The sequence below is a fragment of the Lepisosteus oculatus genome, chromosome 1 (assembly GCF_040954835.1).
Source record: "Lepisosteus oculatus isolate fLepOcu1 chromosome 1, fLepOcu1.hap2, whole genome shotgun sequence".
In the NCBI taxonomy this organism is placed as follows: Eukaryota; Metazoa; Chordata; class Actinopteri; order Semionotiformes; family Lepisosteidae; genus Lepisosteus; species Lepisosteus oculatus.
This window is the reverse complement of record NC_090696.1, coordinates 16,379,307-16,404,427: the sequence shown is the minus strand read 5'-3', so window position 1 is coordinate 16,404,427 and position 25,121 is coordinate 16,379,307. Positions and strand designations below refer to the sequence as shown.

The following is a 25,121-nucleotide window of genomic DNA, read 5'->3' as shown; positions in this document are numbered from 1 at the left end:
CTTGTTGATACACTTCTCCATGAAAGAGAGTCCATCCAGCTCAGGCCAGGGCTATCCCTGAGGTGGGGCGTACACATATGAAATATAATTGAAACGCATTTCCTTAACTGATTTCATTAATGAGACTTAAAGGAGAGGCAGTGCAAATGAGTGTGGGAAATATATTTCTTGTGGTACATTAATATGCAAACTACAGAACGATTTCTGGGAAAAGGGGGAAATGAATTAGGAAGTTTGTGATCATTTTTAAAATTATCCACAGGTCATCGCCATAGTGACAGCCAGGCTATGTCACCTATGCCACAAAGGATTAAGAGTGGTCATTTCAGAAATAAAAAATCAAAAGAGAGTTGGTTGATGGGGGAGCCAAACTGACTAAAATTGAGATGTTTTTCTTGGCTGCAGCCAAGATCAAGGTTGAGCATGAAGCCAACATGAACTCAAGCTCCCTGGAGCCAACAGTAGCTTGAGGTTCGTACCACCAGCTGCAAAGAACGTCCTCAAGATGACCGAATCACCTACCTATACAGGGAGGCTTTGATTTCATCTGTCAACTGCTTGCCAAGTGGCTGCAGCTCACAGGGCAGAGTTATTTTTCCCTCTTCTTCACCAGTGAAAGTGTGAGCTTTATTTGGCACAGATAAGATCAGCTTCTCTGCCCAGAGAAAGGCATTCGTTTTTAACAGTTTCTTTTTGTCTCCTCATTGGAACGGAGTCGGACTCTAACAGAGGGGCTCGTGAAAGTAAAATCGTGATGCCCCCCCCCACCCACCCATCCCTTTTCTCCCTTTTCTCCCTTTTATTGAGAAAATACCCCGCCCTACTCAGGGTGAAAAGAAGAGAAGCAGACTTAATCACAGGCTTTATCTGCTCTGCCTTGGCACAGCTGAGGTGCTGACAGCAATCAGGGCCTACAGCTGCAAGAAGCTGATCTATGAGGACGACTCACTCCATGACATACCCCATCGCCAGGAACATGTTAAGGACATCCCAGAAATCTAACATCGCACAGCTAATCCACTGCAGGCTTTGAACGCTGTGGGCATTGATGTTTTTAAAACAGTATTACATATCAAGAGTAAACAGAGACTAGAATGAATGTCAAGAAACAGGTGTCCTAACACATGTTTGGAACCCACATTGACAAGAATTCCCAGGAGATGTTGTGGCCTGCAGGACAGAAGCAGGGAGAGAATAGTGCTGTAACACCATGGCACACGAAGAGAAAGACAATATACTGTACACTGCAGTGACATGGTAGCACCATCTTTAGAATTGGTGCCTTGCAGTTACTGGTGCCCTGGCCTCAATTCCTGGGCTGCTGTCTGTGTGGAGCTTGCATGTTCACATTGGTTTCCTTCGGGTGCTCCAGTTTACAGGTAGGTCAATTGGCATCTGGAAAATTGGCCCTGGTGTGTTGTGTGCGTGTGCGTGTACGTGTCTATGTGTGCCCTGTGATAGATTGGCGTCTCATCCAGTGTGTGCCCAGGATAGGCTCTGGGCCGCCGTGACCCTGAATTGGATAAACGGTCATCTCTCCCTGCTGCAGTCCAGAGATTAATTTATTATTAAAAACCATCCTGTTAGGAATCACTAAATGTCTAAGACTGCACTTATGCCTATGACCCCTCCTGTACAGTACAGCGAGAAGACAGAACACAGAGGTACAGAGTACAGGGAGAGATACTGTACACCCTCCATCCCTCCAATAAGTAACAGAAATCGCTGACTTAAATAAATCCGAAAATTAATTCTGTATCTGCTGTATATCTAAGCCTCTGGGCATTGGATTTTGAAATGTTCCCCAAACATAAAGGTATGAGTGGGAAACAATCAAGACTGTTGATCAAAGCTCTTGAAATTAAATAAGATTCAATAATGCTTGGTGACAACTTTTGATCCAACCGACTCAGTTTTGGGATATACCTACCACACGGTGCACCATGCCACCCAGGATCCAGACAGTTTCTGAAAAACAAAATTTCAGATAGGACTACAAAACCACCCATCCTAAACCTCACTTGGGCCCCAAAATCCAGCGCTGAGCTTAAAAATTGTCTAAATAGTGTGTGAATGCTAACCCTAACCCTACCTGGGGTGTCAAGTGAGCATTTCCACGACCTACAGTACATTGATTGCATAATTGCAGCTATTCTTGTGTTTTTTTTTCCAAAAATATTGCAGAAGGTATGTCTATGCACTTTTCTGAATTTGCTAGGGTGATCACTGCAAGTTGAACAACCTGCTCAGTAATTGCAGTAATTAATTTCTCCTAATTACACTAATTTACCCTGCTTCTTACACAGTAGACAGGGACGCTGTATAATTGCATAATAAGCACATCTTTTTGATTGTAGCACAGCCTCCAAGTTACACTAACAATCTAAACAGTTTTTTTTTCTCGCTTGTTACTTTTAGGCACAATGATGACTGTGAATTTGACCACACTATACAAGAACTGGCCCTGTGAAGGGCTGGCATCCAGCACAGGTGTATCCTGCCTCGTACCCATTGTCTGCTCTGGCTCATTATTGAAAATGACAGAAACATAAAAAAAACAAATGGCACAATCCTCTCTCTGTTCAAAAGCTGTTCTCTTACTACATGGTCTGATGAATGATGAAGAGCGTTCTCTTCTTCTCTTATTTTATTATAATACATTTATTTAGACATTCTACAGGCTTGACTTGACCAATGTTTCTGGGCGGGCTCTTGTTGCACGAGGTTTCCAAACTAAGACAGCAGCCAATCATGGGAAGAACTATATCGTTTGATAAAATGCTGTGTTCCGAGGCCTGTTATGTCATCACCTGCTTTGGTGCAACAGAAAACACTGATATTCCGTTGCAAGAATCGGCATCAAAAATGGAAAAATCCCAAAGCCTCATTTGTGACTCATGATTATTCCCACTCCCAGGGGGCTGCTGTGTTGTGTCTTGGGCCCCTGATGAAAGTCGAGGTCCAGAAGAGGAGAAGGATGGGATGATCTGCTCTGATCAGAGCTGAGCAGGACCCTTGCTGTCAGATGATTATTTGTCACCCCACTGCTCCAATTCATCATCAAACTTTCCTCCCGGGGGCGATTACATCTGTAGCTCAGCGTGACCATGGGAAAACAGGGTACAGCTGGCATCTGCTGTTGTCACAGTGCACCGACACATACCTCCTGCCAGAGGAGGTTCAGGACAAGTGCCCGGCTTTGCCAATCGCTCGTGTTGCAAGACGGAGAATTGGAAGCTGAAGCCAGCGAGAGAAAAACTGCTTTCGGATTCACGCCGGGCCGCTCCAGTCTCTGCAGTGGCTACAGTTAAAATGCAGACATCCCTCTCCCTGCCATTCCCAGCGGCTCATGAAATTCACATGAGCTGCACAGCACTTCAACTCCAGCTGTGCTGATCGGGGGAGGGGAGGATTCCTGCCAGTCCGTGTGCAGAGGAGCTAGGCGATCCCCTACTCTTTCAGCAGCAGCTTGCACTTACACACTCCTGTAAAAGCACACGCAGAACTTGGTTTGTTTTACTTTCATAAACTTATGAGGAATTGTCTTTTTTACATGGATTTCTGCATACAAACTCAAATTAAACCCCAGACAGAATGCCTAATAAACACGAAGACAGAAAAGCTTCTAAATGCTGAAATTCTGCCAATTCTCTTATTTAATTGACTTCAGTGTCAAGAACACTGCTTGTTACCAATTTTGTTTCCTTAAAGGACGTTTTCAAGACGGGCTGCCAGGAAACAAATGAGCTCTGCGCAATTCTGCAGAGGCGGAACGATACAAACCGTTCTGTGATTCTTTCATAGATCGCTCTGCTCTTTTTGAGCCACCGAAACCCCACAAAATATTAGCCCACTGAAAGCGCCCAATCCCACTCACACACAAGCGACAGGGCACTTACAAGCCATCCGGCTTCAACAAGACACGCACCGAAGCGCACAGCGGAGTCAGGCTCCTGAACAAGAGCACGGCTCCAGCCTGACCTTCCGAGCAAGCCGAGAAATTCAAGAGCGAAAGAGAGGAGGTCACTTGGCTCACTGAAATTCAGGCAGATAACAGATCCCAGGATCTCATCCCGCTGTTTCCTGAAAGAAACCAGGGTACGGGAATCAGCCAAGGCTTGTATTTAGGTTCGCCCAACAGAAACCTTTTTGTGCCTTAAAGTCACTGAAAACAACACCATGAGAGACTATTTTACAAAACCAACAAAGTACAAAAGCAAATGACAACTCACGACCACAACATGAGTCACTACACATTGAGTAGGAATGAACTGAAAATAAAAGTCAGAACACACTGTGCATTAAACACCCAGCAGAGATCCAAAAAAGATGATTACTAGCAATACTATGGACAATCAGGGCATAGGGATAACGATTCCTAATAGGTTCATCACACACCTGCTTCCCCCTTCCAATCACCTCTAATTACATGTGGAGAAGTGCAATTAGGACCGAAATACTTTCTCTCGACCCACCCCACATGCCACTCTCCTGCCCCATAAGCCACTCCCACCCACGCCATTGGTCACTCCATGTCCCACAAGGCACTCCCATACCCCACAAGCCACTCCCCAAACTCCATAGGCCACTCCCTGTCCCACAAGCCACTCCCCAAACTCCATAGGCCACTCCCTGTCCCACAAGCCACTCCCCAAACTCCATATGTCACTCCCTGTCCCACAAGCCACTCCCCAAACTCCATAGGCCACTCCCTGTCCCACAAGCCACTCCCCAAACTCCATAGGCCACTCCCTGTCCCACAAGGCACTCCCCACACCCCACAGGCCACTTTACCTGTGACACTGCCAGTACCTCAGCTCCTCATGGGACAGCACATTTCCCCCTGCTGTTGCACTGCTCAATGAGGTGTTCAGGAGTAAAGAGCCTTTTAAAGTCCTGCCCTGTGGAGTATGGCTGGCTGGTTTTGGGCCAGGGGTAAAAAGAAGACCCCAGTAGTAACTAGAGAGAAGACGGAAAAACACACTTGATTGTACACACTTTTTCCCTGTACTGTCTTGTGAAGACATGTTCTGAAACCTGGTCTTCTTCTACACAGTGAGACCACCCCCTCCCACATTCATCTCTCCCCACAATCGCCTCAACCCCCCCCAGGCCTCTGGAATGAGTCTGCTTTGTTAGTGGTATATATATTAAAAAACAGGGTCATTCTGACAATCCCACATAGCAGGCTAAGTTTGGGAAAACCTTCAAATTCCAATCAGACCTCAGAGCCTGAGAGGAAAGGGGGTCTTGTGTCAAGATCCCTCACTTGAGAGGAGAATGGGGGGGTAACAGCACCCTTTTCCACAACAGACGTTCTCCAAAATCCAATTAAACCCCTCCTTAGAACGAGGGTTAGATTGTGTCAGGTGCCCCCTGAGAGCAGCCCAGGTGGACCCAGGTGATCGATAGCAGGGGTAATTAAAGTCTGAGTGGGCCTCAACCTCTAGAGTGGCAGCAGCAATAAATAAAATGAGCGACTACATTTCCTCTTGCTCCTCTCTGAGTCACCCCTCGCTGCCCCCCCCCACCACCACCACCCGGGCGAGGAGCGCTGCATCAGCTGTCTCCATGGCAACCAATAGCAGCAGGAAAAACTCCCTCACCAAACCCACTCCAGAGCTCTCCCATTTTCTTCTCCGACCAGCTCCCTGTTTTCTCCTGGATGTCAAGGGCAGTTTAACTACAGTTCATTGTACAATTTGCCAACTTCCGGATGGAGGTTGAGACCCCCCCCCGTGTGCCGTCACACTGCTGCTGGTGTCTCGTCATCCACGGCTCTGAGCACAGAACATCACAGACCGCCGGGGTCACCGAGCTACCAGCTGCCAGGCCACCTTCTCTCCTCTGTCGCCTTTCGTACGCTCCCAGGAAAGTTTGGAATGAACCGATACGCTTTAAAGACAACAATCACAGGCTTTCAGCATGTTGCGTCTTAAGCAAGAGAATGGTGCTGTAAACTCTCTTCACGGTAAAGCAGGGTTTATTTTTTTAATTTAGAAACATGGCCCTCTTCCACAGACACTACCTGTGAATATCCAGCCAGGTGGGATCACCTTTTCACAGAAACCTGCCTTCGTCTTTCTGTTTGTTTGGTCAAAAAGGGACTAAATGTAGTACACTCCACACTCGGCCAGAACACAGCATCAGATCAGTCCCCTCAAACCCCTGGTTCCCCCAGTGAAAGAGCTACTGTTACAGTTGTCTGTAACTGGAAGAAATCTACACGTACAGGCAAAAGCGGCGTTTATTTTTCTGTGAAATAAGTTAATACCTCCATTTAGATTCTTTTAATGTTTTAGTGCTCTAGCAAGAGGTCTCATCATTAGCTGGGAATGCGTGCGATAGAGAAAAGGACACCGTCAATGCATGCTAAGCATCGAGCTGTGAGAAAGGTCACAGGAGAAGGGTTACAGAAGACAGGAACAATCTACCCCGCCATGTTGTCAAAGCCGATATCCTGGCTTCTTTCAAGAAGCGGATGGATGAAGTCCTCGGATCAATTAGCTCCTAGCAACCAAACAAGCCTGATGATGGTCATGTCCAACCCTTGTGTGCTATTCCTGTTTTCTGGTTGCAACAGGCGGGTCAGTTCCCTTTTGTACTCACTGCGATAATTCATCAATTTATTTCTCGCACCGACGCCTGCCCATCCAGGCGTCCCCACCCCGGGAAAGTCGCGGGTCGGCCAGCACCCGGAATGGAATCACCAAGAGTCCCAGGCACTGCGATGGTGTCTGTCCGGTCTTTTTTTTTTTTATATTGTAGAACGTGTTAAAGAGGCGAGCTCATTAAATGACTCTATCAATTGAAATGACATACGGTAGGTTTACTGCCTCGGGAAGAGGGCCAGAGATATTGTGTGCGCGGCTCAGTTTTCCGCGGACTCCCAGGAGCCCGGAGTCTCTATTAATTGTGCCCTCTTTATCCCCGCGTTCACCTCCTCCCACTCCGCATCACTAACCGATAACGCTGCGAGAGCCGAGCTCCTACAATAACTACATCGCTTCCCACCGGGAGCAGCGGACAAGTGAAATCATGACAGCTTAATCCATTAGCCAGGCGTGGAAAGAGTTTTTTTTTCTTAACTGCGAGTCTCGTTCACAAGACGATTGGCTTCATTATCTAAATCGTTTTTAAATAAAAAACAACAACAAATCAATAGCTGTTAATTAGGCATAACCAAAACCACACGTGCAATTCTGGAATTACGAATTCCCTTCTAAGGGCAAAATGGAGACTTGGTGAAACAGTATATTTTAAAAACTCAAAGTATGTACAGTAGCCCTAAATGTGGTTTGCGTGTTTTAGATGTGGTTTTGGAAGGATCTTACTGAATAACGTTTTAACTAATTGGTCATTAAAGATCCCCTGGCACTGTTTTCAAGACTAGGGAAATGAACCACATTGTCCTCACTACACACTCTGAAATTGTGCCGTCTGGCCTTCAATGACTTCCCAATTAATCGGCCTGGAGCAGCTGTTCCTCTCTCCTCCCTCTGATCTGCTGTGCCTAGACAGGCCAGGCTACATGTCCGTAGTTAATTAAGTGGGTTCTCTCTTATATAAGTGCTTTTGGATCCTTAAGGATGTGATGTACTGTTTAAATGCACAACCTGCAAATCCATCAATTATGAATAAAGGGGGCTTTGGACAGGGAAGAGTACAGTAGAATCCTTAAAGATGAGATGTACTGTGTAAATGCACACTAATGTACACCTAATAAACACGTCTCTTAAAAAATGTGAGACTGTGAATGTGCCATAGTGAGATGGGTTTGAGTGCTAAATTGGAAAACCCCACATTTAATAGAGTCTCTATTTACATTGCAGAGATGTGGACAACACAATTCTGTTTTTAAAGCTTTTTATTGGAGAATCCTATGGTGGAGGTGAGAGTGGGGACTGAAATGTGAGAAGTCCATTGCACATTATGTTACCCCTTACAGTCTCTCTGGAGGCCTCCCTCCTCCCGTGGCAGTCCAATCAGGTAACAGGGGGAGGGGCTATCAGGTGCAGTCAAAGGAGGCTAATTGGTTACAGCGAGTGTTGGGGGAGGAGTAGGGGGTGGGGCCAGGAGAAGGTGGGCGGGAGTGGGGCGGGGTCTCTTCCTGGGGTCCTGCTGACTGACTGCTGTACCATCACTTCTTCTTGCCGAATCTCTGCGGCACCGCCATGCTCCAGAACTGTGGCGGCATGGTCTCCCAGTCCCGGGACTGTATCCTGCCCTCGAAGCCGAGGCCTCCTCTGGTCTCCCGGCCAAACCTGGACACAGAGAGAGGGGCACAATCAGAAGCTGTTTTTCTCCAGAGAGCCAAGGCCATACTGAACCTATAGATATTTAGGTTACATGGCACATTAAAACATCTGTGACCAGGAACTGTGCCTTGTGGAGCAATAGCATTTGATTTCTAATTATACAATTGAGAACTATTTTGGTTGACTAATTTTTTTTTATTCCACACAACTCTGCGGTTCCATTTTTTGTTACTGGAAAAATCCAGGTGAGGTTCCTCGTTCAGGGACAAAACAGCAGTGTCTGCCCCGGGATTCGAACTAGCAAACCCCCTGCATTCTGCACAGACCGAGAACCTGAAACCAGCTAATACTGGAGGTCTCAAAGGCAGGGATTCCTACTCCTGGCCCTGGTGACCCCACACACCAGACAGCTTTTGTTCCAGCCAAGTTGTCAGTCACACCACTGAATTTCTAATCAACGGAATAACAGGATCAATCTGAACTGTGTGACCGTTTTTCAAATTTTAAACCTATCCGAGGCGGCCTCTTGACCAGTGCGTTTCCGAATGAAAATCAAATCCCACGCTCTTGAGTCTGAAACGTACTTGCAAATGTTCCGATCAAGCAGCGTATTCATTCAGTTAAGGCTTCAATGAAGTAATGAAGCTCAGCTGGAAACGAGAAGCAAGCAGGTGTGTGGGCGTCCAGGACCACTACTGGCAACCCTAGGGGACTCCCTTGATGTTGGGGTTCACTATGCGTGGCTGCCGTCCATGAAAATGAGGAGTGAAGAACAAAAACCCAGCTTCAGAATAGGATAACAGAATTTAAATTTCCCCGGAAACATGTCCCTACCAACACAACCCTGCCAGAATTCCTCCTTTATGCAGTGGAGACCCGGGGGGGCAGGGACTCACCTCTGGGGCTGGAAGAGGAAGGAGGGGCTCCGGCCGTATCTCTGGGAGGCGTGAAGGAGGGGGCGCAGCAGGGCGCTGAGCAGGCGCTCGTCTGTCCGGACCCCCGCGTCCTCGCCGTCCTGGGGCGTGAGAGCAGAGCACAGTGTCAGAGCGCGCGGGGCGTTAGCTCTCTGGGCTGGAGTGTCTTCTTCTCCTTCCAAATCCTCGCAACCGACCAGCTTACTGGTTCTCCTTCCCTCCTTTACTACGGCAGCCTGCTGGTTTACAGTGGATGGCTTCGAACACACACTTGATGCAGGCTCCAGGAGATGAGAACCCCTCTCAGACGTTAAATCACGAGACGTGTTTGGTAAGCGAGTGAGGGGCTTGTGTTCACTGCTTAGCCCAGGACGGGACGGCGACTCTGCAGGCTTTCATTCCGAACCAGCTGGAGAGGTTTCCCAGCTGCTCCAAGCGTCTGGCTCGGAGCGTCTCGCAAACCCACAGACGCACTGGCCCCTCTGGGCCGGGGTCGGACCACGCAGCCAGCAGCCGTTCGGGACACTCCTGCCCCGGTCCAGTCTGCATCCTCCCTTCTCACACGAAGCCCCAGCAGCAGGTGCCCCCCTGCTTGCAGAACCCCGAGCTGCACCTGGGGGAGTCACACATGCTGCCTGCTGAGTACAGCGCAGGGCTGGGGGGGGGGGCATTTATCAGCTCCCCTTCCATTTTGGTGTGGGTGGAAGAGAGCCTGAAACACTCTTCCAGATAGAATCATGATTTCAATCTGCACCTCCATTCACAGAGCAACTCTATTCATTAACTCAACAGCTCAATAGCGCTGGATCGCTACTGAGAGGTGTGTGAGATGCTGGGCTTGAACCTGAGCTCCAGCTGTTACTATCATTGCTACTAATCAAATTGCGCAATCAAAGACTTAGGGCCAAGAGGAGGCTGGATTAGATCCTCACATAAATTACCAATTAGCAAAAGAGCCAGATGAGCCACAGAGCCTGCCAACATTCGTAACCATTCTTATGTTCTCATGAGCACTGGGTTAAGTAATATACTGTATATATATATAGTATTTACTGGCTACGCAGGACCAGAGCTGAGAAAAGCTCAGTTAGAATTGAAAGCGATTTTCAGACACTCTCAAGAGCGAATGAATGGATCAAGAGCATCCTGTACTTCACTCAATATCCTCTTGTCCTTGATTGCTCTCACTGTAATTTACTCGAGACTCAAATAAAAGACTTTCTCATTAATGTAGTTCTCAAGCTCCCTTTAAAGTCTATTCTCTTTTCCTGCCACACCTGGCTCCTTGCTTCAAGACCACGTCACAGATGGGACCCAGAAGGAAAAGGGAGAGATGCTAATGTTCTCAAAGACAGGAGGAGAACTGGTGTCCCAGACAGGGATCCTTCAGACAAGCTGCACTGAAGGGCGAGAATCACGCAGAGGAGAACAGCCAGTTTAGTGTAAAACTCATATGATTGATTCATTACACACTGGGCTTTGAGCTACAAAAAGTACAGTGGTTGTTCTAAAATGTATTCCTCTCACTTTCAGAGAAGAACAGCCTGATGAAACTGTTTCAAACCTGTGCAAGCTGAGTGCACGTTTTGCCTTTTAATGTGCCGGACGGCTGAGATGAGCCAAGAAAAAATTCAACACAGAAAAAGCACATGGATATTGGTCTGCTTAAGGACCAGGCGGCGAAGGACTGCGGTTCTCCTAAACCTGCCTTTCTAGAGTGTCGAAAGAAATTCTTTATGAAACCATAAGTTGACGTCATTCAAAGCATATTGACTCTCGTGCAATCGTAACTGCACACCTGCTGATCTGCCAAGTTCACAGTATGTCAACACTTACATCAGCCGCTCGAACTTCATAGTTCACGTGTGATTTCAGAATGAACAGCGTCTCTGGGAGGTCCAGGCGTCTGTAGCACTGGAACCTTGCAACGTATTCACTACAGCATGTCTACCACTTGTGATCGGACAAATGAGCAGGCTAAATGCTTAGGCACGGTCCACTTTATAAGGCAAACTTTATCACACTTCTTAAACTTGTCAACAGTCTTGCTTAGGATTCAGGGTGGAATACCTGCATGTGCACAACCTCAGCAGTCGGAGTAAGTAGAGTAAGTAAAGTCGTTACTGATCAGTCAAGTCGGTCAGTCTAGTAACTGAAGACTAAGAAATCTGTTTAAAGCAGATGACCCTTGTGTCGCTTTGGAGTCACACTGTAAGACAGGAACCTGCAGCCCTGGTCCTAGAGAGCCACTGTCCAGCAGGGCTTAGAGGAAATTATTCATTGCAATAATCAGAGACTTGGAAAACAGGCATGACTCATACAGTACCCAAGCAAATCACGGCTTCAGGTAAGTTGCTCCAAGCTCCTCTGGAAAGGAAGAGCAAGAGCCAGCCCCAGCTCTCCAGGAGCCTGATCGCAACCCAGTCACCCAGCCCCAACACCCCTCCCCACCCCGCCAGCGCCGATCCTTACCAAGACCCCCGCCAGCCTCGCGGTCAGGCTCTGCCCCTCCTGGCGCTGCAGGTTTTCCGCCGACTCCAGGCCTTCCTCCTTCAGCGCGCCGCCCACGCCGGCCGCGGCCAGCACCAGCCCCAGAAGGGTCACCCAGGCTGCCGTGTCCATCCCGGAAGAACGAGCCCTGCGGATCGGTGCTGCGCGGGTGCGACGCTCTTGCCTCGTGCCGGCTGGGCTGCTCCAGTGCTCCCGCCGAGCCCACGCACTCCTTATATACACACGCCTCTCTCGTGGGACCCCCGAGCAGGATTAGAGTAATGTTCGCCGAACAAAAAAGACATCGGGAGCTCCTCTCCCCCCCCACCCCCACCCCCGCCTTCCCCCATCCCACACCTCAGCTTAAGCCCTTTCAGTGGCCATTTGCTGGGGCCCGGGGGGCCGGCGAGGCTGGGGGGCGGCGTCCATCAGCCCTGACTGGGAGTCCCCAGAGCTCCCGGGAAGCGGCACTTTTAGGATTATTAAACAGATAAATCCTGCGAAATGGACCGAAAATCTTCCAGCACGCAGGCAAAAAGCCCGTCCCGGTAATTAAGTGCCGTTCGTCACTCACTTCCGACGCAGGGCGCCCCCCCAGCGCGGGCACATTCACATTCGTCACCCTCTCACCCCCCCCCCCCACCCAGCCACCATCCCTCACTCCGCGGAAATCAGCCTCCTCTCAGCTGATGCTTCATCGCGCTCCGGCTCTGGCGGGTGGGAGTCAGCGCCCTGTCTGGCCCTCCCCCCCCCCCCCAGGACTGAGAAACTAACCCCCCTTCTCTCTCGGGGGGCTTTGTAGGAGTCGCTGCACCTTGGCGTCTCGGGGTGCCAGAGTGCCGACAGGCCCCGTGCTGAGCTGAACGCTCGGGAACGGTCCTGCGGTTTTTGAGCACTTCACCTCCTCCGTGTCTGCGTGGAGGACGAGCTCATCGGGCGCAGGATGTGGGTGCCCAGGTGGCCCCGACAGACGGAAGACTGAGCAGACTGGATCCCCTGTACCCCAGCATGACTGGAGACCCCTCCCAGCACGGGGCACAGTGGCTCACATGGCAGGACCTGTTGTGGGATACAGGTTGGCTGGGAGGTGCCAAATCCCTGTCCAGCGTCACCCACCGGGCATGTGGGCGTGATTTCCAACAGAGCGAGGATGTGGGTGGGGTGCCTACGCCCAATTCAATATTGAGGCACTTTGCCACGCCAGCCTGTGCAAATGAGCTCACACACCTGACCTGGGTGAGCCCCCTGGAAGAGACTCCAGCTGCCACACAGCCACATCTGAAACTGGGGAGTCTGAGCTGCTGAGATCCATTAACTCATCACCCTCTCCATCACAGACAGGTTCAGCCCAGGGCTCTGCAGGGGTACTGGCCCAAAGGGAACCCTTGTGCTCATTTAGTATCAGACTCGAGTCCAATGGATCCAATGCTTTCATCGACAAAAAAACAACACAATTCCATGAAGACAGCTACACCTGTCCCTTTAAAGATGGCACCCGATTTCCTTCAAGCTCTCCCTGTCATGGTCGCGGGTGTGGCCAGCAGTCTCTGCCAGGTGACAAGTGGTGCGCATCGGGTAGAATCAAGCACCAGCCCTGCCAGGGTTTCTCCCAGGCGGCTGTAAAGTGCTTCGACTCCAGTCAAGGCTGCTCATGTGGCTCCCTCGCTCAGTCCATTACTTGCCATGGCAACTCAACACAGTGCCCTGTGGGAGGGAGACAGAAGAGACAGAGGAAGATGCTCTGCTTTACTCCCACCCCCACTGAGAGTCCAGTAGAGTTTTTCTTCCTATCAAAATAAACCTTATTTCACACATAAAAAACATTTAACCATAAGTGCACACTCTCACAAATGATCAAACTCACATCAAGTAAGAACTTTCTCAATCAGGTGATTGTCCTTTATCAATCATTGCAAGTGGCTGACGGGGGCAGATTTGCACAATGAAAGAGTTCCTCCAAGCCCTACCGCTTGCTTTTGGCCATTTCCCTGGCCCGGCTCTGAAACTGTGGAGCAGGAGCTCAGGGAACAGGGAATTTCCACTTTAGTCCCTGTACAGGGCCCACAGTCCCTTCCTGCACTCCCTGTCCATTGAGAAGCTCCAGCTGGGGATGTCGCACTTCACCCTCCCTCTGAGGTCCATAAGGATCCTCTCCTCCAGCTCCCTCGCTCCCCACTCGGTGCTGTGCCGGATGAGAGTGTCCCTCGTGTTCCACGGTCCTTGGTTTGTGAGGGACACCAGTAGCCGAAGCAAGTGTCCCCTTGTCCGATCCGGTCGGTGCCAGTCCCAGCAGGAGGCACCAGTATACTTTACTCCACTTGCTGGTGCATTTGGTTCTGTAGCGATGGCGACGCACCTAAGCACGGCAGCGCGACGGGTTCAAGAACAGCTTCCGACTGGTACAAGCCAGCGTGGCGCGGCGTGGAATTGGCCACAGGTGTATTGCGGAAGCGTCGCTCTGAATGCGATCGTTCTCACTTCTTTATAGAGGCTGCGGCTTCGGAGTCCGTTTTTTTTTTCTCTCCGGTGATTTATTTTAAAAGAAGGACGGGGTGAATTTCACACACACACACCACATTCAGGTGAGCTCGATTACGAGCTGTGTCCCTCTAGGGCTGTCACGCCATTCAGCAGTGCCGCTGGCTTACTAGTCTTTCTGGCAGTTGAGTAACGGTGGAAAGTTAGAAGTGTTCAAGAACAGAAGAAAAGTTACGAACGAGAGGAGGCCGGTCGGTCCGTAGGACCTGTGTGCTAGTCAGCAGTTAATTGATCCTGAATCTCATCCCGCCGTTTCCTGAAGGAAGCCAGGGTGTCGGCTTCAACGGCAAGACGGGGTGGCATGTTGTTCCACACTCCCCGAAATTCACCTCTCAACTGTAACTAAACAGGGAACAGTTGAGAATGTAAAACTGGTGTCGAGTATTGTGTGGGAATGTGCTATTCAACTCATTTCAAAATACCTTATTCATCCCCAGGGGGGATAATTTAACGCAACTGCTCCCACCAAATGGAAAAATAAAAATAATTTCAACTTTCAAATCAAATGATGCAGCTAAGATTTCCGCCCGCGCCCCTCCTCAGAGCCAGACCGTTGAAGACAAGCCGATACCTCTTCAAGAGGTACTCAAGACTTAAGCCCGGCCGTTTTTCCGATACCACGTGGAAGTTTACTGTTAAATTGCATTGTTAAGGTTCATCTTACTATAATCCAAACGCTGTTTTTTTTTAATCGAAAGCATCATACATTAAAAAAATCAACGACACTTGAACACCCAGAAGCTCACCTCGATCGATTTCTCGTGCGGAGACCAGCTCTGCGCAGCGCTACGGCTCCACCTAGCGGTGGAGGAACAGTAGGATAAGACGCGGGCGCATTATTTTCCGACAGCTGAAGTCTCGTCAACCACCGCTTACCGGGGCGCACACAGTAATAACACCACAAAATAAACAAACAGTCCTAACACTTACATAGCGCTTCCCTGTCAGTTCTCAAAACGCTTACAGATAATGAAGACAGCAGCCAAAGTGCACCAATATGCTCACCAGGACCTACAAGAGAAGGGGGGGCAGCAGAGCCATTTGGCCCGGGCCTCACCTCAGCCCAGGGTGCATGGTCCTCCACTTACCATATACTGTGTGATTCTCGTCTAAAGTCCACAGCACTGAAATAAATGAACCTACCATTCTTTAGGAGTTTCAAAATGCCCGCCTTATTCTTCCCATCTTGTCATTCTTAACGTTAAAATATGTTTTACCCCTCTTCCCAAACAATGTGTTGGCCTCAAAATGTGAAATGGCCCGGGCCTCGTCTGAGCTCTCGGAGACCCTGATGCTCACCACACATAATGGATGACTAGTGCTCACGTTTAATTTTTATAACGATCTGCCCTTAGGCTTCAACATGACTGATATGCAGGTCCGAACTCAAGAGGTTTCCAAGTAAAACGGGGTGTAACGGCGCTTTCAAAGCGGGATAGTGCGGGAGGCGTTAAACGTGGCGTCATTGTGCCGCCTTGTGGCGACTTGTGAAAATGCAGCCAAACTTTCACGATACAGTGTCAGTCTGTGCCGTCACCAGAGACGCAAAGCGCGCCGACTTTTATATTTCGTCTTTATTAGTTTTTTTTTTGCTCATTCTGGATCAATTGCAGTGACCTAAAAACAGCGTAATAACCCCGGTTAGCACGCAGCTCCGTGCTAAGCTAGTGCACTAACTTCAGACAAACTGCAACGCACTTTGCCGCTGAAATTAGTCCATAGCTCCGTACGAAACCTGTTCTCAAATGCAACAGGAGAACAGAATAATAAAGCCACATGGTTATTAGGAGGCCGTGATTACTAAAGGCTAGGGAGGGAAATTTGGTTAGGACGCCGGGGTTACACCCCTACTCTTTTCGAGAAACGCCCTGGTATTTTTCATGACCACAGAGAGTCAAGACCTCGGTTTTATGTCTCATCCGAAGGACAGCGACTGTTTACAGTATAGTGTCCCCGTCACTATCCTGGGGCATTAGAACCCACACAGACCACAGGGTGAGCGCCCCCTGCTGGCCCCACTAACACCTCTTCCAGCAGCAACCTTCCCAGGAGGTCTCCCATCTAGGTACAGTACTGACCAGGCTCACACCTGCTAATCTTCAGTGGGCTGCCAGTCATTAGTTGCAAGCTGATAGAATGGCTTCTTTTCTGCACCTAAAGATTTGCACATTCTCGACGTTAAAAGGTACTGTCAATGGATAAGGTCTACACAGATACTCATGATTGTTCTTACATTCACACAGGGCGACACCAAGCCACGCAACCCCCTTCACACAAAAACAGCTGTGCATGCCCAGATGTGCAGACAGACGTTCGCATTCCTGATTCAACAGACAAACACAAACGTTACACAGCACAGACAAACCCACACATCAGACTCCCTACCCCCCATTTGATGCAGGTCAAAAAATAAATGAGATATATTAACAGAAATATGGGATTTCTAGATTGTTTTTAATCATTAATTCGATATAATTAAATACATTTATAAATATAAAGCACAAAATGATGTACAGTTTTAACAGTACCAGAATGACCAGTTTAAAAACAAACAATAAAAAAAATCAAGTGAAAATTTAATTTGAAGAACATGAATGGATCTGAACACACACCTCATGTGCATCAGGCTAGTCCTGTTCCAAGTTGCTGGGCGAGCTGGAGTTGATAATGAAGGTCAACAGCATAAGAGTGAAAACTCTATTGGGCCAACTTGCCCGATTAAATGAAGAAGATGCCAGGTAGGAGGAAATGTGATACTGGGGGATCGAGACTTTTGAAGTCTGAAACAAGCTACAGTATTGACTGCAGTTAATTTGCCTCACACCTGAAGACGGCTTCACAGCTGAAACCTTGTGTTTTCTCCCTTCTCTTTTCAGCATGGAATAAACCTATTACTTGTTCCTCTGCAGACTACGCATGGTGACGCAGCTACCCACCTGCATTAATTTGCACTGTTTGGCTGTCAACTAGGTTTCAACCCTCGTGATCATTTAATCACCTAATCAATTGGGTTAGTTACTGTATTGATCACAATTTCAGATGTATAGGTCTTTAGCCCATTGAAGATTTCAAGAACCACTTAAAAACTGGAGGATTACAGATCTCCTGGACTAGCATAAGCTCTCAATAGTCTATTAAGTGCTTTTTTGACTCACCTCCTTCAAAGGGCACAGAGTAACATGGGCAGTGTACACAATAAATCTAATTATAAGGATAACAGCATCTAAAACACACTGATTGCATTTTTAATGGATGTAATTAGCGCCTACAGTAATATCTGACCTTTTCCATTAGCAGTAGGCCCCTTCCCTGCCATTACTGAAAAGATGAGCCCTGTACTTTTGCCGTATGGTGCTGTCTGTGTTTGAGCACTGATCTGGCACAAGAACATGCACAACAGTCAGGGTGCACCAACACACTCACTCTCAGGCCCTTGCTCTTGTTGCCTGAAGACTTTATTTTTCTTGTTGTGTTTTTACAAGGGGACGGTCAGAATAAATAAAATGGTTTCAACATTACAAGCAGGTGTATAAAACCTTCATGCAACAAAGATTGTCCAGCAATACCAATGAGGATTAGACTGTGAACATGCATGTGAGTGTGTGTGTGTCCACCCACCTTCTCCCTGGTTTATTCACACATGAAAGAACACATACCCCTCCCCGCAACTCTGGACTGGCCAGGTTCAACCCTGCAAAGTCCTTACAAGTTCCTCTACACCTCAGGTCACTCGCTCACTGCGGATGATGCACAAGTGCCTTTAAAGCATCTGTTTTTGCTTCCTGTGGATCCTCGTCCTGTCACGCCCAGTACACCTCGAGGGCGCTCTGCTTCTCTCCTGTTCCTAGTTCCCTGTGATTATTCATGTCTTTCTGGTGGGTCTTGTTGTGTAGCCTATTTACTTCCTGTGTCTGCTCTGCTCCTGGCTCAGTATTGAGGTTCGGATGTCCTGAGACCCGCCTAGCACCAGGTCACTCCTGTCCATGGCCTGAGGGCACAGGTTTCTATACGGCATTTCCTGAACAGCTAAGCCCGGGCTAACCCCGGTCTCGCCGCTACGCATAGGGTCTATTTTCACTCTCCTGCCATTCCAGGGTTCGTCCTTTCCGATATCCGTGACAAGTCCGGGCATTGACTAACTGTTATTCTGTGTTACAGCTCAGGTTGTGCACTTTGTTAATTATTCCTGCAAAAACAAATGACCCCCCACCCCCACCCCCCAAAATAAAAACAGGTTCTCAACAAGAGCTCACAATCTGACTGTTAGAAAGTAGGGTAGACACTTCCGTTCCTTTGAAGCCAACTTCACTTCTGATTGTTCATGTGTTTTGGCCTTTTCCCTGCCTAAAACATCTTCTAGTGTAAATGACCGAATCCAGAAGAACTGAGCTGTGACTGGAGGTCAAGCGCCCCCTGTAATTTTACACAGTTGAGTGATGTGATGATGAGTCTAATCTATAGAACTGCCTGGCATTGGGAAGCAGAGTGGGACATGTTCAGCATTTTTAAAGTGGCTATAAAATAAGTAACCCTTAAGAATGTGGTCATTTTTCAAAGCTTTTAACTTCTCTCTGTCCTCATTTCAGAACCTACAAGTTGTTTATTGGGACCCTTACAGTTGCAAATACTGGCACTATTAAAATTGCCTGAATGGACTTATTTTGTCAGCTATGGCTCTTAAAAAGGTTTTTAAATGCAACTGAGAGTGAATCAGTGTCCTCAAGGTTGTATACATAAGTCCAGTTCATCACAATACAAGCAAAAACATGAAAAAGAGATGAAAGAGAATGCACAATGAGCAAGGCAGAATATCGAAAGGAAATGCAAACCGTATGACCATCTTTCAGATTTAAGACAAGTAAGGAACTTGAAAGGAAGCAATTTTCAGGTGTTAAATTGGCCAGTCCAACAATAAGGCACTTATAAGTAAAAAGGAAAAAAAGAATGATGTCTTTTATACTATGTTCCCACAATCCTGACCTCTTCCGTACTGTGAAATTACTTTCTAAATGATCAAGTATTTACAAAACCGTCACAGTGTTTCCTTCTGCCTTACCTAAAAGCTATGTGAGGAACTTGCTGATGCTATTTTAATTATCTGCTATAATACAACAGAGCCTTAGTTTTTCTTTCAAAGTAACCAGTCTGTTCACCAGCATCACCCACTGCAAAACATCTAAAGATGCACTCAGATACAGATGTTTCTGAGCTCCCAAGAGTCCAGTGTAACCCATGCACAGTGTCGTACAATACTATATAGTCTTCTACTCTTGACAGCTCTCAGAGGACAGACAGAGGTTGCCACAGCAAGGCCCTAATAATGACTAAGTTCTAAAGGTAGTGAACAATTTCATTTTGACAGGTAAAGAGCTCAACAAACTGAGTAACTATATTGTACAAGTTGAAAAAGGTAGTTTTAAGAGATGGATTCCCAAACCCAGTCCTGTCTTTTCAATGAAGTATAATGTTTAACGCTCTAACCAAACTAATTTTTGACTCAACTGGAGCAATGCAACAGCTTTTCCACAGGGGCAATTAAAGAAGATCTAGAACACCTGCAGGAATGCAGCCCTTCGGGACTGGAGCTGAGAGCTTTAAGATATACAGTACACAAGCTATCACATAAAAATGAATTGTTGATGGTTCCCTTAAAGCTGTCTTTCAGAACCTGTCTCTAAGCTTAATAACAGCAATCTGCTTTTAGGAGGTCAAATAAGATACACATCCAAGTTTAAACACTGGACAGGTGTTTATCCTGCTCTACGTGTCTCAGAAATAACTATCCATGTCCCTCATTGAAATCTGGCAGAGCTGCTCTGGTTCACCGGAGAATTTGCACATCATGCTGAAGGTTAATATTTTCAGAGCACATGTTGTTCAGATCAAAGGTGACCAGGAGTGTTACAGTAACAGGCTGAATTAAGTTTTGCACGAGCTAATTTGACTTGCTCTGTTGTGCAGAGTTTGCGAACATGCACAGGGATTCTGCTGGCATTCATGTTCTGCAGGATTCTACGTCTAAGCCACTGCCTTACAGCAGTGATCTGTGACAAGAAAGGTCTTTACTTTTATAAGTATAGGTCTAGGAGGCTGACTTAACTTGTCCTGCAATGCCTGCGTGCTGGTCCTGTGATATGGATAGACACATTCAACACCGATACAACTGATCAGTCTATCGCAAACTAAGGACTCTGCCCCTTCAGTTCCAGCAGGGCTGACTGTAGACCTGTGTCATTCTGCAAATCAGCTATGTTGCCAGTGCGGTGAGGTTAAAAAGGAATTTCTTCGTGTACAGTTCAGGCAGCTTTGCACCTCTAGCTCCAGCGTGTGAGGTGTGTGTAGGTCCGAGATTGTCGTGGTTTTGCCGATCACCCCAGAGCTCTGCTTGTATGGGCACTCTGATCGGACCCAGGCACCCTGGCAGGGTTCGGCTGTCCAGGACTCGGCCTCTGCAGCGCATCGGAGCTGCTTGTGTGTGTAAGCATCCTTATCGCAGGGGTTGCAGAGGGGTTTTAGAAGAGTTTGCATTTCAGTCTGTTTTCTCTGTCGTCGGCTCTGCGGGCGCCAGCGTTTGCAGTCTGGGTGGGCAAGGGCGAATCGGGGCGCGTGAGCGTGGCGCGTTGTAGAGGGGGCAGAGCTCTCTGTCGTCTTCTCTCCCACTCTCCGCACTGTGATAGGCCCGCGTGGCCAGTCCGTCTGAGTGTATAGTGGAGGGTGCGTGTTTGCAGGGGGTGCACGGGGGATGGGGTGGGGGGGTAGTGTTGCAGTCGGGGGGTTCAGGAGGTCCCGTCGCTCCAGTGTGTGGTCCACTCTTTCTTTTGCAAGGTGCCGGTCTTCCCGTCTTTGAACTGCGGCCGGTCCTCTCTCGGGATCTTCACTGCGTGGTACTGCGGCACCGTGTCTTTGTACTGAGCCCGCCTGAAGAACCCACACTGCGGAACAGAGCAAAGCACAGGGGTCACACACACACATCCACGGACACATCCAAGGCCCAGACAGAGACCGGAAGCACCGAGACAGACGGTACTGGATCAGGGACACTGGGAGACCAGGAGCGGTGAGATAATAATAATAGCTTACACTTATATAGCGCTTTTCTGGACACTCCACTCAAAGCGCTTTACAGGTAATGGGGATCCCCTCCACCACCACCACTGTGCAGCCCCACCTGGATGATGCGACAGCAGCCACAGTGCATCAGTGTGCTCCCCACACACCAGCTCTCAGCAGGGAGGAGAACAGAGGGATGAAGCCAGTATAATGATGGGGATTATTAGGAAGCCGTGATTGGTAAAGGCCAGAGGGGAATATGGCCAGGATACAGGGAAACTCCCTTATTGTTTGAAACAGATGAAACTGGACTACTGAAACACCTCTCAATAACATTTGCACTCATCTGCTGCTTAAACCGCTGAAGGGTGACCAGAATCATTGACACAGTTGTCATTTTCACAACTTCATCTCACAGCATATCCTTCTTTTTTTACACAAAAGCAAATGTGTTTGAAGGACTCTGGACAAGAAGCTTCTCACTCTGCCTCTTCTCATTTTTGCACCGTAGACAGATTTCATGGAAGAAAAAGGAAACAACCATGTTAAAAACAACTGAGAATCATGCAGTTTCCACCATCTGCTGACAATATATAACTACAGTCTATCTAGATGTGGTGCAGCACTGCAAACAAACACAAAAGCTTTAAAAACAGCAGCTAACCAAAGCAAGACATCGCTAATCAAGCACAAACTACCTCCCACATCATACACAACATGCAGGCTGGGAATGTCTCATATACAAAAACTCCTTTGAGCTGACCCTGAAAGACTGAGAATGAGTGGATGCCAGTCTGACCTTCTGAACCACTCTGGCCCATGTGTTTTAGCCTCGCATACTGAGGGTATCAAACCCAGAGCTACAGGGAGCAGCCAGCACATTCATATGATGTGGGTCAGGACATGTACTGTATGAAGGACTAGGCTACTGATGCAGCGACATGATACGGCAGTAAAAAACCTTCTACACTGTTAAAAGACAGCTAAAATTAAGACTAAAGACTAAACGTCCTTTCTTTTTCATTCAGTAGAGTTTGACAGTATAAATACAGACTCCCATTGCTTGTTATCTGCCTGTGTCTCACACAACAGGACCAAAAGCTAACTAGGCCATGACAGCATGTCTGATAAAATGTACCGTCGGACTGTCTCGGGATGTCCTTGGACCAGCATGTTTCTTATGGGGAATGAACGAGTTTTGTTCAATGGCAGTTTTAAAAAAGTGACACACACACAAGCCCAGCAGTGATTTCATGAAACACACACAATGTCTTCTAGAAAAGTTCACTCTGGCCAGGCTTTGTGCAGCATTTCACCCGGTATGTTCTGAACTTGGTCAAACCTAGCCTGACGTTGCTACTCCGTGCCTGTTTGGTGCATGTGCTCAGAGATTCAGAGTGCAACTCTTCTCTCTGTCCTCTCGCTTGTGCACCACCATAGTGATTTCTAATGGGTTTTGGGGTTCCAGCTGGCAGTGAACAGCCTGGACTGTGTCTAATCAATTACAGCTCTTGTTCTACATGTAAAGTGGATGATTTTGCTGCAGGTCTGCGGTAACTGCACTGTACCAGGGTGAACTGTTCTAACAGGGCACGCAGCCCAGCGGATCACAGCACAACAAGCTGCCCCAGGGCACAGGCTGGATTACCGCAACGGGGAAGAGCTTGGGGGGGGTCTAGTGCAGGTCTGCCGCCTGTTTCTCTGCCTCGGAGGGCTGCACCTGCAGGTGGGCGCGGTAATACTCTGTCTCATACTGAGGGCGCCGCTCTGAGCGCTGGAAGAACCCACACTGTGGAGAGGGGGGATGGGAGGGGTTAAGGAGGGGAGGTTCAGCATCAGAGATTCATCAGCAACGGGAGGAACAGCAACACAGCCACCCCAGAATGGCACAGGTCTGTCTCCTACTGGAGGGGGAAAGGATCTTGTCTTCTCTTTCCTCTGATTTCAGTCCTTACTTTTTTTTTTCCTGCTGTGCACAGACATACACAGAGAAGGAACTACAGTCAATATCTTCAGTCTTGAATAAAAGAGATCGAGAGGATCCGACCATATGAATTTCCTAAGGGTACAGACAGGGTCAACCGGGAGCCAGGGTTGCAACAGGATTTAGGATGAAGGATCGAAAGTGCTTCCTTACAGAAAGAGTAGAGGTCTTCCCAACCAGGTTGTCAGGGCCCAAGTTCTGGGTTCAGTTTTAGGCTTTCTAAACAACCAGAGGTGCAGGATGAACTGAAAGGCATCCTCTTGTTCATAACCATTCTTAAGTTTCGTACAGCTCACCCAAAATACTTTATAATGATTACAGCCTGAAACTCTCCTTCCTAAAAAAAACAATGGAAACATTTGGTTTCCCATTTATACAATACATAGCTAAAGAGCATCCTTCTGCATGACCATTTGTGTTACTGTAGGTCCTGCAAAGATTCACAAGGCCCAGGCCATCAGATGCAGGGTATTTTGATGCAGAATCAAAGTTCTTAAAAAAAGACATCCTCGGGTAGAACATGCATCTTGATATGGTTATCTGAAAGTGAAATTGGCTAATGATGGAATAGATGTCTTCACCATACCTGAATGCGCTCTACAGAAGATTATGTTCAAGCAGACACACACACACCTGAGCTGTGCCTTAACACTGGGGTATTCTTGGTAAGAACACATGTGTGCTCCAGAGATCACCAAGAGAAATCCGCCTCTCTCAGATTTGTAGTTCTGCATTATTCATGTATGCCACATTTTTCCAACTCGTTCTGCTTTAGCATGCTTACCTTCCACAGCAGACACACCAGCAGAGCCAAGACCAGGATCCCGGCCAGAACTGCTATCAGAATGATCCACCAAGGGATCCCGTACTGATCCGAAATCCCGTGCTCTGGGTAGATCCTCAATGGAATCTGTTCACAAAGGTTTTCAAAGTGAAAATGCAGAATAAAATGAAGTGATAACTTTCTACAAACCAAGGCAATAAATGACCCGTGGAGTGACCAAATGACTTTGTTATTCAGTATACATGTAATAATTCACTGTAAAATATCTCAGAGAAGGTGTAATGCTAAATTTACACATCTCCATCTTTCAAGTGAAGGTCAGTTTGATTATCCTGTCGAATCTCAAAGTGCCTCAAATGAGTCAAAAGACCACCCTTCTGATCATTCAGGATTGGGTAACAGTTGAACAAGTTCCCAAAACCTAGTGAGAGAGTAAAATTCCATCCATGCATTTTCTAATCACTTCATCTAATTGAGGGTCACGGGGAGCTGGAGCCTATCCCAGCAGGAAATGGCAGGTTACGATCTGGATGGGGTGTCAGTCTATTGCAGGGCACACACAGATAGACACACACACACACACACACACACACACACACACACACACACACACACGTCAGGGCCAGTTTCCCAAGAAGCCAATTAACCTACCAGCATGCCTTTGATCTGTGGGAGGAAACTGGAGCACCCGGAAGAAACCCCGCTTGAACATGGGAAGAACATACAAATGTCATGCGGGCTGCACCCCAGGGTCCCAAGTGTATGAGGCAGAAATGCTAATCACTGCACCACCCAGGAGAAAACTTGAACTGAATTAATCAATTATTTGCACATTTTTCTGTGAGAAAAACAGCACACCAGGCTCTGAGAGGAGCACCACAGGCATGTCCAGCAGCAGCGCTGTCCTTTGCCAGGCCCGGCAGGGAGAAGGAGTGACACAGAGGGGTGAGGCCTACCTCGGAGGCAGCGTCCCTCAGCATCAGATGCTTGATGGTGGACTTGACCGTGATATTCGCTCTGACCAGCAACTCCAGATCACTGACTGAAGGGAACTCCTGACAAAGAGAGTCAAAGTCAAAAACAGGCATAGAGACATTAAACAG

At 47.9% G+C, this 25,121-nt stretch overlaps 2 protein-coding genes and 2 long non-coding RNA genes across 10 annotated transcripts in view; all 4 read right to left on the bottom strand.

Moving 5' to 3' along the window:
* Window positions 1–2,686: 2,686 nt before the first annotated feature.
* Window positions 2,687–6,917, bottom strand: LOC107077015 (uncharacterized). Its single transcript, XR_001478125.2, has 4 exons — window positions 6,610–6,917; window positions 4,795–4,959; window positions 3,929–4,083; window positions 2,687–3,485 (listed from the first exon to the last, which is right to left on the bottom strand). It is a non-coding gene; the product is annotated as an uncharacterized lncRNA (long non-coding RNA).
* Window positions 6,918–7,855: 938 nt separating this feature from the next.
* npffl (neuropeptide FF-amide peptide precursor like) lies at window positions 7,856–12,270 on the bottom strand. Of its 2 annotated transcripts, XM_015344244.2 has the most exons (3): window positions 11,645–12,270; window positions 9,155–9,273; window positions 7,856–8,264 (listed from the first exon to the last, which is right to left on the bottom strand). In XM_015344244.2, the coding sequence occupies exons 1-3, from the start codon at window positions 11,792–11,794 to the stop codon at window positions 8,141–8,143; spliced, it is 393 nt and encodes a 130-aa protein (XP_015199730.1). In that variant the 5' UTR covers window positions 11,795–12,270; the 3' UTR covers window positions 7,856–8,140. The 2 variants fall into 2 exon arrangements, with proteins under 2 accessions (XP_015199730.1, XP_015199727.1); XM_015344241.2 differs by lacking the exons at window positions 7,856–8,264; window positions 9,155–9,273 and adding an exon at window positions 9,475–9,785.
* Window positions 12,271–13,074: 804 nt separating this feature from the next.
* On the bottom strand, window positions 13,075–15,662 carry LOC138216022 (uncharacterized). Of its 2 annotated transcripts, XR_001478163.2 has the most exons (3): window positions 14,947–15,661; window positions 13,527–14,542; window positions 13,075–13,366 (listed from the first exon to the last, which is right to left on the bottom strand). It is a non-coding gene; the product is annotated as an uncharacterized lncRNA (long non-coding RNA). The 2 variants fall into 2 exon arrangements; XR_011182861.1 differs by having other exon boundaries at window positions 13,527–15,662.
* A 973-nt stretch (window positions 15,663–16,635) lies between these two features.
* The window catches only part of itga7 (integrin, alpha 7), a 50,648-nt gene continuing 42,162 nt past the window's right edge, over window positions 16,636–25,121 (bottom strand). For 4 of the 5 annotated variants that reach the window (XM_069181265.1, XM_069181315.1, XM_015344237.2 and 1 more), the window contains exons 23-25: window positions 24,975–25,073; window positions 24,019–24,144; window positions 16,636–21,132 (exon numbers count right to left, since the gene is read on the bottom strand). In XM_069181265.1, coding sequence (XP_069037366.1) covers window positions 20,977–21,132; window positions 24,019–24,144; window positions 24,975–25,073 — 381 coding nt within the window. In that variant the 3' untranslated portion in view covers window positions 16,636–20,976. Of the gene's footprint in view, window positions 21,133–22,898; window positions 23,040–24,018; window positions 24,145–24,974; window positions 25,074–25,121 lie in introns of all 5 variants that reach the window. The other variant, XM_069181349.1, reaches the window with a different exon arrangement.